This window comes from Aotus nancymaae, unplaced genomic scaffold (genome assembly GCF_030222135.1).
Source record: "Aotus nancymaae isolate 86718 unplaced genomic scaffold, 86718_ANA_hifiasm-v0.15.2.pri h1tg000011l, whole genome shotgun sequence".
Classification (NCBI taxonomy): Eukaryota; Metazoa; Chordata; class Mammalia; order Primates; family Aotidae; genus Aotus; species Aotus nancymaae.
The window spans coordinates 75,046,404-75,063,248 of NW_026988422.1; the positions used below are offsets into that span (position 1 = coordinate 75,046,404).

At 36.3% G+C, this 16,845-nt stretch overlaps 1 protein-coding gene and 1 pseudogene across 3 annotated transcripts in view; both read right to left on the minus strand.

Moving 5' to 3' along the window:
• CATSPERB (cation channel sperm associated auxiliary subunit beta) overlaps positions 1-16,845 on the minus strand; it is a 191,023-nt gene that overhangs the window by 124,588 nt on the left and 49,590 nt on the right. For all 3 annotated transcript variants that reach the window (XM_064375157.1, XM_064375158.1, XM_064375159.1), the window contains exons 6-7: positions 14,259-14,319; positions 3,184-3,279 (exon numbers count right to left, since the gene is read on the minus strand). In XM_064375157.1, coding sequence (XP_064231227.1) covers positions 3,184-3,279; positions 14,259-14,319 — 157 coding nt within the window. The remainder of the gene's footprint in view (positions 1-3,183; positions 3,280-14,258; positions 14,320-16,845) is intronic.
• On the minus strand, positions 9,266-9,510 carry LOC135274524 (small nucleolar RNA U3; annotated as a pseudogene).

Genomic DNA, 16,845 nt, shown 5'->3' on the forward strand with positions numbered 1-16,845 from the left:
TCATTAGCAGCCAAGAGACCCAGAAGGATTTCTGGAAGACAGAAGTTGGGAATGAGACGAAGAAGAAAAAGCAATCAGAGGTGAGGCATCTCCAGTGCAGCACAGGCAGGGCAGCAGCACCAGTGGTGAATAAGGTCTTTCATGTGCAAACCAGGCCTTCCAGACTCTGTCGTCCTCTTGGTTCCTCTGCTTTCCTTCTTCCCATTATAGACTCTTAATTTGTGGGGCTTTGAGTATCTGGTTTTCTCCCAACCCTATTTTTCAGTCCTCAATTTGAATGTCTCCCTCTTTGGGAAGACTTCCGTGAAGGCCTAGAATGAGTGAGGCTCTGCTCCCAGGTGCTCCAGTAGGACTCTGCACTCACTGTAACTAGAATAAAGGTACATTCTTCCCCACCAGACCAGGGTAGACAGTGATCCTTTTGAAAGAACTTCATCAGATAAGGCTTCACAAATTTTAAAACTTAAAATGTTTTACTTTTGGGTATGCACAGGATTGGAGCTAGGTAAATTCAAATTTTCATACATTAAAAGAAGGGAGGGTTTTTTTCTTTTGGAAAAAAATGAGAAAAAAAAGAAAAAAGAATACAACAAGTAAGCTAGGGCAATTGGAAAGACTACTGCTGTCTGAATCTCAAAAATAGTCAAAGGACTTTTAAGGGCAGAGATAACTAATAACCAGTTACTTAGCTATTTACATTCTCCTTTGTCTCCCCAACTTTCAGTAAAATCTGCTACAAATCCAAAGACTTTACATGATTTTTTTTTTCACTTTGTGCAAAGCAAGAAAAGAAGCTAACTTTTCATCTGGGTTGCCATAGTGTAGCACAGGGACAGCCAAGGAGGGAAAGAGACATGATCTATAACTACACTAATTCACCAGGAAGTCATTCCAGAATTCAAAGAAATTTGGGGCAAAGCAGCTGATGTTTCAGGGTGTAGTATGTGTTTGCAGACCATTCACACCCAGGTCAGGGAGATTTCAGCTTACCTTTGTACATCACTGCACTGAGTTGACAATGCCCCCCTACTTATATACAAGGTCCTTGAAGTCAGACACTATATCTTAAGCATTTTAAGAACGAGGAAGTGATTAAAAGTTTTGACTGCTACTAAGAAGCTAAAAAGGAGATAGAAAAGTGACCAATATGAAGGTCACTGGTGACTGTGATTAGCAGCAGTTTAAGTGGCGTGGAGGAGACAGAAACAGATGAGTGGTTTGGGGTGTGGATTGCATAGAAAAAAAGTAGAGACAAGGTTTTACACTCTCTTTTGAGTTCAGTAATGAATAAAGACTTCTAACTCTAGATTTAACTCTTGATTCCCATTTCCCAGTGTCTGTTCCTCCTGTCTTCAGCATTTTGATGAATGATAACATCCTCTACTTGAACACTTAAGTAAGAAATCCAGGCATCAAGCTGGGCGTGGTGGCTCACGTCTGTAATCACAGAACTTTGGGATGCCAAGGCAGGTGGATCATGAGCTCAAGAGATTAAGACCATCTTGGCCAACATGGTGAAACCCCATCTCTACTAAAAATACAAAAATTAGCTGGGCATGGCAGGGCGTGTCTGTAGTCCCAGCTACTCGAGAGGCTGAGGCGGGAGAATTGCTTGAACCCAGGAGGCAGAGGTTGCAGTGAGCCGAGATCGCATCACTGCACTCCAGCCTGGTGACAGAGTGAGACTGCATTTCAAAAAAAAGGAAGGAAGGAAGGAAGGAAGGAAGGAAGGAAGGAAGGAAGGAAGGAAGGAAGGAAGGAAGGAAGGAAGGAAGGAAGGAAGGAAAAGAATGAATGAATCCAGGTATCATCCTTGTTACTTCTGTTTGCCTCCGCCTTAGTCCACCAAGAAGCCACAGCAGCTCTACTTCCAAAATGTATTTTGAAGCCTCTGCTCACTACTTCCACTGCTAATGCTACAACCTATCAACTCCTGACTTTCTCAAGAAGACTATTGCAACAACTGCTACCAATGTCCTTTATTCCATTCTTGCTGTCCTTCCTCAAGAGTTATTCTCTACACAGCAGCCAAAGTGATCTTTTCATTATAAAAGATAAATCAGAATTTATTACTCCTCTGCTTAAAATACCCCAATGGCTTTAAATTATAATTCCAAGAAAGTCCACACTTTTTACCAAGATCCCTGCCAGCTTCTCCAAACTCATTATCCACCACCCTGTCATTTACTATGCTTCAGCAACACTAGTCTCCTTTCAGTTCCTCAAACAGATCAATCTCATCTCTGCATCTGGAGCTTTCAAAGATCTACTGATTTGTGAAGCTTTTTGCTGCCATTATACCTCAGTACATTATTCTAAACAAATGTAAGTTAACATTTTAATATAGTATGTGGTATTTTGGGTACATCTCAATTTGGAAATAATTCAGATTTCAGATCTTTTAAAAATTGATATAACAATTTTATATTGATACTGTAGTACTTAAAAATTAGCATAGGGTATCAAACTATCAGAGTTCCAAAGCCAGTATTGCAATTACTATTGAATAATTGATTCACTGTTGTTTTTAATTTTGGAAACTACCTAAAACTACTTACTTTTTTGGAATAAGTAAATATAGTCAACATTATAAGCCATTGTTTATAATAACCCTCAATATGGCCACAGTAAAATACGTATTTCCTTTCTTTTTTTTAAAGACAGAGTCTTATTCTGTCACTCAGGCTGGAATACAATGGCACAACCTCAGCTTACTATAACCTTCATCTCCTGGGTTCAAGCGATTCTCCTGCCATAGCCTCCCAAGTAGCTGGGACTACAGGTGCACATCACCATGCCTGGCTAATTTTTGTATTTTTTTCTTAGTAGAGATGGGGTTTCACCACGTTGGCCAGGCTGGTCTCAAACTCCTGGCCTCAAGTGATCTGCCCACTTTGGCCTCCCAAACACCTCCTGGGATTACAGGTATGAGCCACCATGACTGGCCTGTATTTCCATATTTCTATAGCACTCTGGAGACTTCTGTTAATAATTTACCCAGATGTATTTAATTATTTGTTCTACCAGATTGTGAGTGCCTCAAGGGTCATGATTATCTCTTATTTATTTTTTTAATTTTTAAAAATCTCTAGGACCTTAGCACAGAATCTGGCATACAGCAGATGTCAAAGTTTATCGAAAGAATATATGAATTCCATTTTACTTCTGTCTGTTGGCACTTACCTCGAATAAAATCCAATAGAGTTCCTTCAGTAGCATAAATATTTAGTCCATGATGTAAAGTGATCCTTACTAACCACTGTTCTACAGCTGCAACATCTGTTTGAAAACAAAAGGTAAATAATCAACTTTATGTTTTCATGTCATGTTGGTGAAATTTAAGGATATGTGAACATTACCAACAATGATAGCCTTTCCTTTCCCAACCATTTGGTTGGCATTTATATGTCAAATTTCATGTTTTCCCATAAACATTTTGCTTATAAAATAATGAAAAAAGAATTGTGAAGTGACGTTACCACCATAGCAATGAATCTAGATACTAATATTTAGGTCATAATTTTTTCTCCTAGAGCTGTAGGGCTTGATAAAAAGCAAATTATGACTCTTCTTGTGAAGCAGACTACAATTAATTAAAATGTATCATATAAACCCTAAGATGAATAATTAAAAAACTTTTAAGGTACAACTAATAAGCCAATAGTGGAGATAAAATGGAATCATAGAAAAGAATTAATATGAATGAAGACAGAAAAAGAGGAGAAAAGTGAAACAGAGGAGACTGAACAAATAGAAAACAACCTGAAAGGTGGTAGATTTTAATATAACTAGCCATATCAACAATTACATTAAATGTAAGCGGTCTAAAATATCAGCTAAAAGACGAGATTCGACAGATTAGATTAGACGTAAAAATCAAGATTAAACTATATGCTATTTATAACAAACTCATTTTAAATGTAAAAGCATAAATAAGTTAAAAGTAAAAGAATGGATAGGGCCTGGGGAAGCCAACAGCCTGGGAGCTGCTGAAGTGGCTGTACCCACAGGCCAAGGCTGAGGCTGAAACTGAAACAGGGGTTCACTCATGAAGAACATGCCTGATCCAAATGGTATGGCTGCAGAGGCCCTCACGTCCATCCAGGCATCTAGGCAGGACTGTGCACTGTCATGGCTACACTGGTAGCTACTAAAGCAGCCAATGCCCAAGTACATCAATTGCTATCTGTGCCTCTTGCTGTCACTATTCTCCATCAAGCAGTTCCTGGACTTTGGGAGAGATAATGGTTTGGGAGAACATCATATGATTTTACAAAAGGAGATTCCTGTGCTACTAGCTAACACAGTGAATGAAGCCAATTTTCTGCTGGATAAGTGGTTTAACAGGCCTTTAATGGGATTGGTTCAAAGTTGGTATATGCAGAACTTTCTTGAAGTTTTAGAATACAAAAATAAAAGCCCTGAAGATCCACAGGTTTTAGGTAACTTTCAATAAGTACTGCTAAAAGCCAGAATATGTGGTTTCTGTAATGGTGCATGGAATGACTAAATATAAGAAAAAATTACGCGTTTGATTCTTTTATTAGCAGTACAACCAGTATCTTCCAGAATGCTTTTATCCCAACTCCATTTCTTCCCACATGCTATTAACTAGCACGCACTTCTTTTTGATGGTGATACCATCACTGCTCATTCTAAACACATAAGAAATATTGATCTCACCTGTAATGTGGCTAATGTAGTGAATAATGTATATGAAACAGCCAAGAGGCTGTGTGAATAGTATTAGCTGGTAGCTACAGAGTTGGAAGTTGAAGAGTTCAATGCCAAAGCTCCAGACAAACCTATTCAAGTAGTTTATGTGCCTATACATCTGTTTTACATGTAATTCAAGAACTCAGTGAGAACAACAGTAGCACTCCATAAAGACAGAAAATAGAGATAGTTGGCTGTTAAAACTCTTGTTATTTGAGTTTTAAAAAAAGATTTATTCATTAAGATAAGTGACCGAAGTGATGATATCTCACTTTGGAAATGTATCTTTTTAAAACTATATGTATTCAACTTCTAATAGACATAGCCTGTAGCCTATAAGAGTTGTCCCTTTGACTGGATTCGGTTACGATTCACCATTTTTTCATTGGCGTGCTATATATTTTTAAGGAGCTCTAATACTATGTGATGGAATAAATGGGACTGATGCTGTCACTTATTTAAAGGCTGTTTCAAGTGAATCATTTGAGAGACTTCCAGTTTTTAAGAACTCTACTTGGCACCATTACAAAACTACACCTGAAGCTGATGATTGGTGTGATCCTAGGAGTAAACCCAGAGATGCTTCAAAACTTAAGATTAAACAGGAAAGGATCAATACCGATAGAACTTTCTAGTCCTCTATGTGAAAAAAGATTGTCTTTTACAAGTCAGTCAGAGAGAACGTCTTTCTTCTACCAACTCTTGAGCATGGCACCATAACTACTCCAGTGGCTGAATGTTTATTTTCTCCATGTCAGCTGGATGTTTTCATGGAGTCTTTCCTGTAGCTACTCTGGCTCTTCCATTAAACTAGTAACTTGAATAATTTTTTTTACCATATCTTGCTGCAGTGTGGTTAGTGACACAAAGAAAAGAGCTTCCCTAGAGCTCTAGCATCCTCGTACCCTCCACCTCATTATTATAGAGTTGAGGGTCTACAGTCTCCATAGGATTCTGTTCTTCCCATTCCAGACATAGCATATACCTACTGTGACCAAATACGATGCTTGTCTCAAACCACTGATTAGGGGCTCAGAGTATGTGGAAATTAAAGACATCAGCTGAGTTCATCTTGAAAATTCAGTCCCAGGGTCCTTCTCTCCTCATGTGCATCTCTCCTCCACTCTCTTAGACTTTTGTCTTCTTCCACCTGATTATATTTTCATCATGAGGTGTGGGTACTTTTGGGTTAGATCTTACTCACTGATTTTATTTCGTTTTATTTTATTTTATTTTTATTTTGAGACAGAGTCTCTGTCTCCCAGACTGGAGTGTAGTGGCACAATCTCAGCTCACTGCAACCTCCGCTTTCCAGGTTCAAATGATCCTCCTGCCTCAGCCTCCCAAGTAGCTAGGATTACAGGCATGTGCTACCACATTCAGCTAATTTTTGTATTTTTAGTAGAGACAGGTTTTCACCATGTTGGCCAAGCTGGTCTTGAACTCCTGACCTCAAGTGATCCACTTGCCTCAGCCTCCCAAAGTGCTGGGATTACAGGCATAAGCCACTACACCTGGCTGGTTTTAAGATTCAGTTGTGTACTTCCATTCTGTTGATGAAAGTGTTCCAAAAGTTGTCTTGAAAAGAAAGGATGAAAAAATATATAACACTAATGAAAAGAAAGCTGTAGCAGCTATATCAATATCTGACAAAGGAGATTTCAGATCAATGCAATATCAGGAATAAAGAGGGTCAGTACATATGATAAAGGCATGACAACCCTAAGTATAGACATGCTTAACAACAGAGCTTCAAAATACGTAAATCAAAAGTTATTTCAAGTGTACATGGGACATTTACTAAATAAGCCATAAAACACATTTTAATAAGTTAAAGAGAATTGCTATCACATGAAATATACCCTGTAAACATAATGGAATAAGCTAGAAAAATCAGTAACAGAAAGATATCTGGAAAATTTTCCAATATTTGAACATTTTACAACACAATTCTAAGAAGCATATGTCAAGGAGAAAGTGCCATGGGGAATTAGAAAATATTTTTAATTGAAAGAAAATGAAAACACAACATCACAATTTATCAGATGCAGATAAAGTAATGCTTAGAAAGAAATATATAGCAGTAAAATACTTGTATTAGAAAGAAGAAATCTCAAATCAATTACAGTAAGTTCTTACTTAACATCGTCAATATGTTCTTGGAAACTAGGACTTTAAGCAAAACAATGTATAATAAAACCAACTTTACCATAGGCAAATTGATATAAACAAGAATTAAGTCTCTATGGCATATGTCTGGTCACAAAAACATCACCAAACTTCTTAATAAAGATTCCAAATTCTAATATTAAACATTGAAATAAATGTGAGCTATGCATTGATTTTAAAAAGATTAATAAAAACAAGTAAGATAATTATTTACTCAATTTTTGATGAATAAGTAAGTGTGGGTGGTCATGGCAGTGGTGGGTTAAACCAAGGAATAAATGTCTGTAAAGCAACATCTGTAAGGAGCATCCTCTATCACATGCAGTTTAAAAACAATAACAAACATGGCAGGCTTACTGAGGGCTTTTGTACTGCATCATTTACTGTCATGCATTTGTTTGTACGATTATTGTATACTTTATAAATTTTTATTTATAATACTTTATCATCATTCATTCATTCATCTTCTAGTCTGCTTATTTCAGTTCAGACATGGAAGCCTACTCCAGCAGCTCAGAAACAAGGTGGGAACCAACCCTAGATTGTAAGCCATTTAATCACAAGGTGCATTTACACACACGCCCATGCTCAGTCATATGGGGACAATTTAGACACGCCAATTAGCCCAACATGCACATCTCTGGCTGTGTGAGAAACTAGAGTACTCAGAGAAAACCCACGCAGACATAGGGAAAACACGTGCATTCCATATAGATAGTGGCCCTGGCTAGGAATTGACTTTCGTCAATATTATAATAAAATGATGTTTGATGAAATGAGGTTATTTGAGGATCTGCTGTATATAAAGCAGGGTTTGGCAGATAGTAGAGTTTGTAAAGGGTCAGATAGTTGTAAAGGGTCAAATATTTGGGGCTTTGTATGTTATATGATGTCTTTTACTTCAACTATACCACTGTAGCATAAAAGCAGCCATAGAAGACACATAAATAAATGAGCATGATTGTGTTCCAATAAAATTTTATTTACAAAAATAGGCAGTAGGCAGGATCAGGGGTCAGTAGTTTGCTGACCCCTGATCTAAAGATTCTCAACAAACTAGAAAAAAAAAGAAGCAAATTAAACCCAATGCAAGTAGAAGGATAAGATAAAGAGTGGCAATTGATGAAATTAGAAACAGAAAAACAATATTCACAATTAATAAAATAAAAAGGTGTCTCTTTGAAACACAAAAACTGATGAACCTCTGCAAGACTAATACAGAATTTTTAAAAATACAAGTAACTCATGTTAGAGATAAAATAGCGAACACCACCACAGACACTTTAGACATTCTAAGGAAAAGAAGGAAATATCACAAACAACTCTGTGTCCACAAATTCAACAACTTATATGAAATGGACACCTTCTTTGAAAGATACAAATTGCCAAAACACTTAAGAAGAAACAGAAAGTTGAATATTCCTAAATCTTTTAAGGGATAATGAATGTGTATTTAAAATCCTTCCACAAAGAAAACTCCAAGCCCAGATATCTTCACTGGTGAATCCCATCAAACATTTAATAAAAAGTTGACACCGATTCTACAAAAACTCTTCTGGAATATAGGAAAACAAGGAACTCATCCCAACTCATTTTATAATGATAACCTTACTCAGATACAAAAATGAGATAAAGATAGTACAAGAAAAGAAAATAAATCTCCAGATAGACAACCTAGGAAACCTACAAGCCAAATGAATCCAGGAATATATAAATAAGATAATACATCATGTCCAAGTGTTGTTTGTCCTAGGATTCTAAGACTGGTTCAAAATTCAAAAATGAATCAATGTAATTTATCATATCAACAGACAATTATAAGAAAATCCTTATAATCATCTCAATAGATGCAGAAAATCATTTATTATTATTTTTTTATTTTTATTTTTGCAGAAAATCATTTAACAAGATTTGACACCAATGATAAAAACTCAGCAAACTTGTAATGAAGGAAATTTCTTCCACCTGATGAAAGGCACCTACATAAAATACCAAATGTTTTTTCCCTAAAACTGGAAACAAGGCAAGGATGTCGTCTCACTATTCCTATCATACTGGAATCATATTAGAGGTCCTACCAGTAAAATAAGGCAAAAAAAAAAAAAAAAATCCCAACGTATTGGAAGAGAAGAAATAAAATTCTCTCTATTCTGAAATGAGAGATTATCCATGTAGAAAATCCCAAAGAATATATTAAAAGTTATTAGAACCAATAAGTGAATTTAACAAGATTGCAGGATACAAGATCAATAAACAGAACTCAATCATTTTTCTACATATCAACAATTGGAAATTAAAATATTAAAAAGTACCACTTACAATAACATGAAAACCATGAACTACTTAGGTATAACTTAAACAAACAAACAAAAAACCAGAAACCACTCAAAGTGCATTCTCTCCCTTTTCCTCTGCCACAGGAAGAGAATGGTCTTCCTGTGGTAGGTCATTTGCCATTAATGGTCATTAATGGCAAATGGCAGTTGCAGCCAACCAACATCAAGAGTTAACTTCATGCTTAGGTGAGAATGCTGAGCCTTGGCCTTGTAATTGCCAGTGCTCTACACATTCACAGAAACTTCTCTAGTAAGAAACTATAGAGATGATCCCTGAAAGTATAATTTTGGTATAAGTTTTTTTTTCTTTTTTTTAATGTGCAAGTTCTCTAAGCTGAAAACCAGAAAACTTGGATGAAATAAATTTTTAAAAAGATGTAGGCTGGGAGTGGTGGCTCACGCCTGTAATCCTAACACTTTGGGAGGCCAAAGTGGGCAGATCACAAGGTCAAGAGATCGAGACCATCCTGGCCAACATGGTGAAACCCCGTCTCTACTAAAAAATACAGAAACTAGCTGGGCATGATGGCATGCACCTGTATTCCCAGCTACTCAGGAGGCTGAGGCAAGAGAATTGCTTGAATCCAGGAGGTGGCGATTGCAGCGAGCCGAGATTGCGCCACTGCACTCCAGCCTGGAGCCTGGCAACAGAGCAAGACTCTGTCTCAAAAAAGAAAAAAAAGAAAGATGTAAACAAATGGAGAGATATACTTTCTCCATGGTTTGGAAAACTCATTATTATTAAGATATTCACTCTCCCTAAACTGATCTATGATTCAATGCAATCCAAAATTAAAAATCACTGCAGGATTTTTGTAGAAGTAAACAAGTAGATTTTAAAATTTACATAGAAAGGCAAAAGAACTATAATAACCAAAACAATTTTGAAAAGGAAGATCAACATTGAAGGTTTAACATTACTTATGAGACCTATTATAAAGCTAAAATAATCAAGACAATGTGGTATTGGTGAAAAGATACATTCCAGAAATAGCAGTTCAATGGAGATTAAATAGTTTTTTACAACAATAGTACTGGAATAATTGGATATCCGTATTCCAAAAAATTAATCAATCCTGGCCCACATGACTTATAAAAATTAACTTAAAATGAATCATAGACCTAAATACAAAAGCTAGAACTGTAAACTTCTAGAAGCAAATATAGGAGAATATCTTTGCAAATTTAGGTTAGGAGAAGATTTCTTAGCTGTGATGTTAAAAGTACCATTCATAAAATAGAAAGCTGATAAATTAGACTTCAGCAAAATTGAAGACTCTGATCTTCAAGAGATACTCTTAGGAGATGAAAAGACAGCCCCAGACTGGGAGAAAATATCTGCAAATCATATCTGATAACATCCATATCCAGAATACGTAATAAACTTATAAAACATTTGAACAGATACTACACCAAATGGCAAATAAGCACAAAAAAAGATGCTCAATGTCTTTAGTTGTTAGAAAAATGCAAATTAAAACCACAATTAGGTCAGGTATGGTGGCTCACGCCTGTAATCCCAGCACGTTGGGAGGCCGAGGCCGGCGGATCACCTGAGACCAGTCTGGCCAACATGGCAAAACCTGATCTCTACTAAAAATATAAAAAATTAGCTGGACCTGGTGGTGCGTACTTGTAATCCCAGATACTCAGGAGGCTGAGGCAGGAGAATCACTTGAACCCGGGAGGCAGAGGCTGCAGTGAGCTGAGATCGTGCCACTGCACTCCAGCCTGGGTGACAGAGTGAAATTTCATCTCAAAAAAACCTAAAAAAGCAACAAACAAAAACCATACACCCCCACACCCACCCCCCCACACACACAATTAAATGCCACCACACTTCTTTTAGAATGGCTAAAAATTTAAAGTATATATCTATACATACATATATGCATACATATTGATAAGCATACACACACACATATACACTAAGTTCTCACATGGATGGAGATCACCTGGTGGTCAGAATGCAAAATAATAAAGCCACTTTGGGAAATCATTTGACAGTTTTTCTTATAAAGTTCAGCTTACACTTCCCATACAACACAGTAATCCTATTACTTTGTATCAGCTAAATACAACAAAAATTTATGTTCACACAAAAACCTGTATGAGATTGTTTATAGTAGCTTTCTTCATAATTGTGAAAAACTAGAAAAACCCAAATGCACTTCAACAAAATTAACTATCCAGACCAAAAAATACTACCCAATAAGAACACTGGAGAAACTATAACATAGACAAATCTCCAATGAATTATACTAAGAGAAAGAAGCCAGACTCAAAGGCTGTATATTCTATGATTCCATTTATATGACCCTGGAATAGACAAAACAACAGGAACAGAGAACAGAACAGTGGTTGCCGGGGCCTGGGAGACGGAGACGGGTTGATTATGGGTGGAGCGATTTTATTGCCTGATGGAACTGTTCTATGTCTTGACTGTAGTGATTACGCAATTGTATACATTTGTCAAAACTCATAGAGCTGAACACTAAAAAGGATATGTTTCATAAAATGAAAATTATACCTTATTTTAAAATGAAAATAAGAAAGCAAGTTATGTAGTGTAAATCAAGGAGGGGCTGTTTACTTTCAATAATTATACACTTCACTTCAAACTGCTTTCGTCGCCTTCTAATTATCACTAAATTTCCATACAACTCCATGAGCCTCAGTTAAATCATCTGAAAATGAAGATAATCATAGTATCTACCACATAGTTAGGAATAAATGAACTAACATAGAATGTTTAGAGCAGTACCGGCATATAATAAGAATTCAATAAATGCTGCCTGCTGTTTCTACTTCCACTACAGTAACTATTTTACTACCTTTGTTGTTGACATTGCCTAACCTACTTTTCCCAAGATTTTACATACATTCAAATATATTCCCAAGATTTTATATACTCATAATACTCAAATTCATGGCACAGCAGTAAATAAGGTAAGATTAAGGAGGAAAAAGTGAATGAACAAATATGATATCCTTACCTCTGAACATTTTCCCCTGACTTTTAGCATATTACTATCTACATAAACCATCCCCTCCTATCACAGTACTAGCACAAAGATATTTCCTTTTACTCAGTCCAGAGAACTGTATTAGGAGAGGAAGAGCTAATTTTGTCTTTTACTAAAAGTTACTTAAGTTCTCACATCACCTTTGTTTCTTTCTGGGTGACCTTAGAAACAATGCTTTTCTAAAATTAAAGTTTGTAAATAAAGAGTAGAAGTAAAAATAACATGTGATCTTCACTTCTTCGATGGTAAATGAATGTCAATATTATGCTAAGCTTCTGGAATAACATTCCATCATTATATTAATGAGATTTAGGTTACATCCATAATGAGTACAATTTTCAAGATAAATTCCTTTTAAAAATCACAGATAGCGCCAACAAGAAAATTAATTTGAAAAAAAAGAGTTGAATAAAGGATAAAGACAGTGATACAATCTATGCCAGATGTTATGGCACTGGGGCTTCTATTGCAGACTTTAAAAAAAAAAAATTGTACTTTAAGTCTGGGGTACATGTGCAGAACTTGCTAGTTTGTTACATAGGTATACACATGCCATGGTGGTTTGCTGCATCCATCACCCCATCATCTACATTATGTATTTCTCCTAATGTTATCCCTTCCCTAGACCCCCACCCCTGACAGTCCCCGGTGTGTGATGTTCCCCTCCCTGTGTCCATGTGTTCTCATTGTTCAACACCCACTTATGAGCAAGAACATGCAGTGTTTGGTTTTCTGTTCTGTGTTAGTTTGCTCAGAATGATGGTTTCCAGCTTCATCCATGTCCCTGTAAAGGACACGCACTCATCCTTTTTTATGGCTGCATAGAATTCCATGGTGTATATGTGCCACATTTTCTTTAGTCTACCATTGATGGGCATTTAGGTTGGTTCCAAGTCTTTGCTATTGTGAACAGTGCTATTGCAGACTTTTATCTTTGATACTTTCTTATCTATACAATCTTTTCCATCCTTTCTAACTAACTCTCACCTTGCCTGGCCTTCATTCTGCAGGACTCAGTTTAGAATGTCCTTTACTCCAATACCAAGAGGGGTTGGCCTGCGTGATTTCCCCATCCCACTCTCCCAATTTATCTGGTTGCTGCACAACCAACCAGTTGGTCAACAATTGGTCAACTGAAGATACTGTCCTGGGAATTTGGAATTGGGCTGACCCATAAGAAAGATATATATAAAATTCAACTGTAATGAGGCAGGTTTAGAAAGCCTGTCTACAAAGAAAGAAATATACATGTAGATTTACAGAAAATACAAATAAGACAGACAAACAGGGCAAAAGTATTCCCTTGGTTCTTGATGGTTTTCCTTCTTATTTCTAATTCCTTCCTATAAGATGACTGCATTTTTGTCTTTGGGTTTCATGACTAAAATAAATTTCTTCTTTTTCCTTAAGTGAAGTCAAGTTGGTTTTGTTTAATGCACCTATCATATTAAAACAATAAACCTTCCACCATTTTTAACCTCTGGCAATGTGTCCCATGCCTAGAGATCTACCAGGTCAGTTCACTAGGTCAATACTCACAGTTCCTGGAATTTGACTTTTCTCCTCTTTTCATCTAGGTATATACAATAGCATATGATGCTACACTGCCACAAAATACTTAATAGTAGATTCCGTAATAAAATAATTAATATTTATAATCTATAACATATTAAGATTAATGATTCAGCTTCAGTAAAATAAATTAGTACCCATATTAATACTACAATCTCAAAGTTCTAAGAAATGAGTTTATTTTAAATAAAGCATAATATAAATGTTGTATAAATCAAAACAATCTACCTATAATGGGACTGTCAGGTAAAATACAGTATCCCAGTTACATTTATAATTCGGCTAAACCACAGATAATTTTTAGTAAGTATGTCTGAAATACCACATGGGACATTTACATGAGATAACAAATCATTTTTAATATAATAAATTCTTTTTGTTATTCTTATTTAATAAGTCCAGACCCAGGGGTAAAAGAATTAATTCAGATCACTCTTACTTGTGTTTTGTGTGATGTTTTCTCTAGGAATATCAATCAACCAGGAAATCCGATCACTGAACTTGAATAAAGAAGACATCAGAAAGCAATGTTTTACAACATTAATAACAACACTTATTACATTCTATGCTATCTTTTTAAAAGAAAATTAAACAAAAACACCTAATGCATACACCTTTTTTTTTTTTTTTTTTTGAGACGGAGTTTCGCTCTTGTTACCCAGGCTGGAGTGCAATGGCGCGATCTCGGCTCACCGCAACCTCTGCCTCCTGGGTTGAGGCAATTCTCCTGCCTCAGCCTCCTAAGTAGCTGGGATTACAGGCACGCGCCACCATGCCCAGCTAATTTTTTGCATTTTTTTAGCAGAGACGGGGTTTCACCATGTTGACCAGGATGGTCTCGATCTCTTGACCTCGTGATCCACCCGCCTCGGCCTCCCAAAGTGCTGGGATTACAGGCGTGAGCCACCACGCCCAGCCACATATACCTTTTACCTAGAAACTTCAATGTTAGGAATTTTTCCTACATTATGCTCACATATAAGTGAGATAGAATGTGTTCAAGGATAATTTTGCATTATTGTAATGGCTGAAGATTGAAGATAATAAAATATTGATCAGTTATGTATAATATAGCCACATAGTGGAACACTATACAGCCAAGCTTAGGCAGCACAAAGTTGAAGTATTTACTGGTTTGACATGTCAGAGACAAAGCTTGATGTTGACAGAGCATTTGGTTTATTAAGAAGAAAATCCCAGAAATAAGGAAACTGCAAGAACGGTAATCTCTGAGATTTAAATATAAACTCTGACCAAATTATTGGACAAAAAAGGTGCAAAGGGCACCCCCAGAAGACCAGTTTGTAAAAATTAGCAGTGCAAGCTAAAAGAATTAAGTAGCAATTTTAGCTGCCAAAACCACAGGTAAGATCTTAGACACCTGTAGTACAATTCTTTTTTTGAAGAAATAATGGCTGGAAACATTTCAAATTTGATAAACTTACAATTCAAGAAGCGCTGGGAACCTTACTTGAGTAAATTCAAAGAGAAAATCTTAAATCCAGAGAAAAATGACATATTACATACAAGAGACAATCATAAAATTAACAGCTGACTTCTCATTCAGAAGCAAACATGTCAGATGATATTAAAATAAAATATTTGAAATGCTGAAAGAAAATGAAGTCAACCAGAAATTTTATATTTCACAAAACTATCCTTCAAAATCTCACTTGACCACTGAAAACCTATTAGAACTTACAAACAAGTTTAGCAAGGCTGCAGGATACTAGAACAACATATAAAAATCAATTATCATATTTCTATATAGTTGCAGTGAACAATCTGAAAATGAGATTAAGAAAGAAATTCCCTTTACAACAACATAAAAAATAATAAAATAACTGATTTCAGAGACCAAAGGTAGATAAATCCACAAAGATGGGGAGAAACCAGCGCCAAAAGGATGAAAATTCCAAAAACCAGAATGCCTCTTCTCCTCTAAGGGATCACAATTCCTAGCCAGCAAGGGAATAAAACTAGATGGAGAATGAGTTTGACGAATTGACAGAAGCAGGCTTCAGAAGGTGGGTAATAACAAACTCCTCTGAGCTAAAGGAGCATGTTCTAGCCCAATGTAAGGAAGCTAAGAACCTTAAAAAAAGGTTAGATGAATTACTAACTAGAGTAACCAGTTTAGAGAAGAACATAAATGACCTGATGGAGCTGAAAAACACATGAGAACTATGTGAAGCATACACAAGTTTCAATAACTGAATTGATCAAGTGGAAGAAAGGATATCAGAGATTGAAGATCAATTCAATGAAATAAAGTGAGAAGACAAGATTAGAGAAAAAAAGAGTGAAAAGAAATGAACAAAGCATCCAAGAAATACAGGATTATGTGAAAAGACCTAATCTACATTTGATTGGTGTACCTGAATGTGATGGGGAGAATGAAAGCAAGTTGTAAAACACTCTTCAGGATATTATCTAGGAGAACTTCTCCCACCTAGCAAGGTAGGCCAACATTCAAATTCAGGCAATACAGAGACCACCACAAAGATACTCCTTGAGAAGAGGAACCCCAATACACATAATCATCAGATTCACCAAGGTCGAAATGAAGGAAAAAAGCTAAGGGTAGCCAGAGAGAAAGGTTGGGTTACCCACAAAGGGAAACCTACCAGACTAACAGCAGATCTCTTGGCAGAAACCCTACAAGCCAGAAGAGTGGGTGCCAATATTCAATACTCTTAAAGAAAAGAATTTTCAGACTAAAATTTCATATCCAGCCAAACTAAGCTTCATAAGCAAAGGAAAACTAAAATCCTTTATGGACAAGCAAATGCTGAGAGATTTTGTCACCACCAGGCCTGCCTTACAAGAGCTCCTGAAGGAAGCATTAAACATGGAAAAGAACAACTGGTACCAGCCACTGCAAAAGTATACTAATTATAAAGGCCATCAACACTAGGAAGAAACTACATCAACTAACAGGCAAAATAACCATCTAGCATCATAACAGCAGGATCAAATTCACATATAACAATATTAACCTTAAATGTAAATGGGCTAAATGCCCC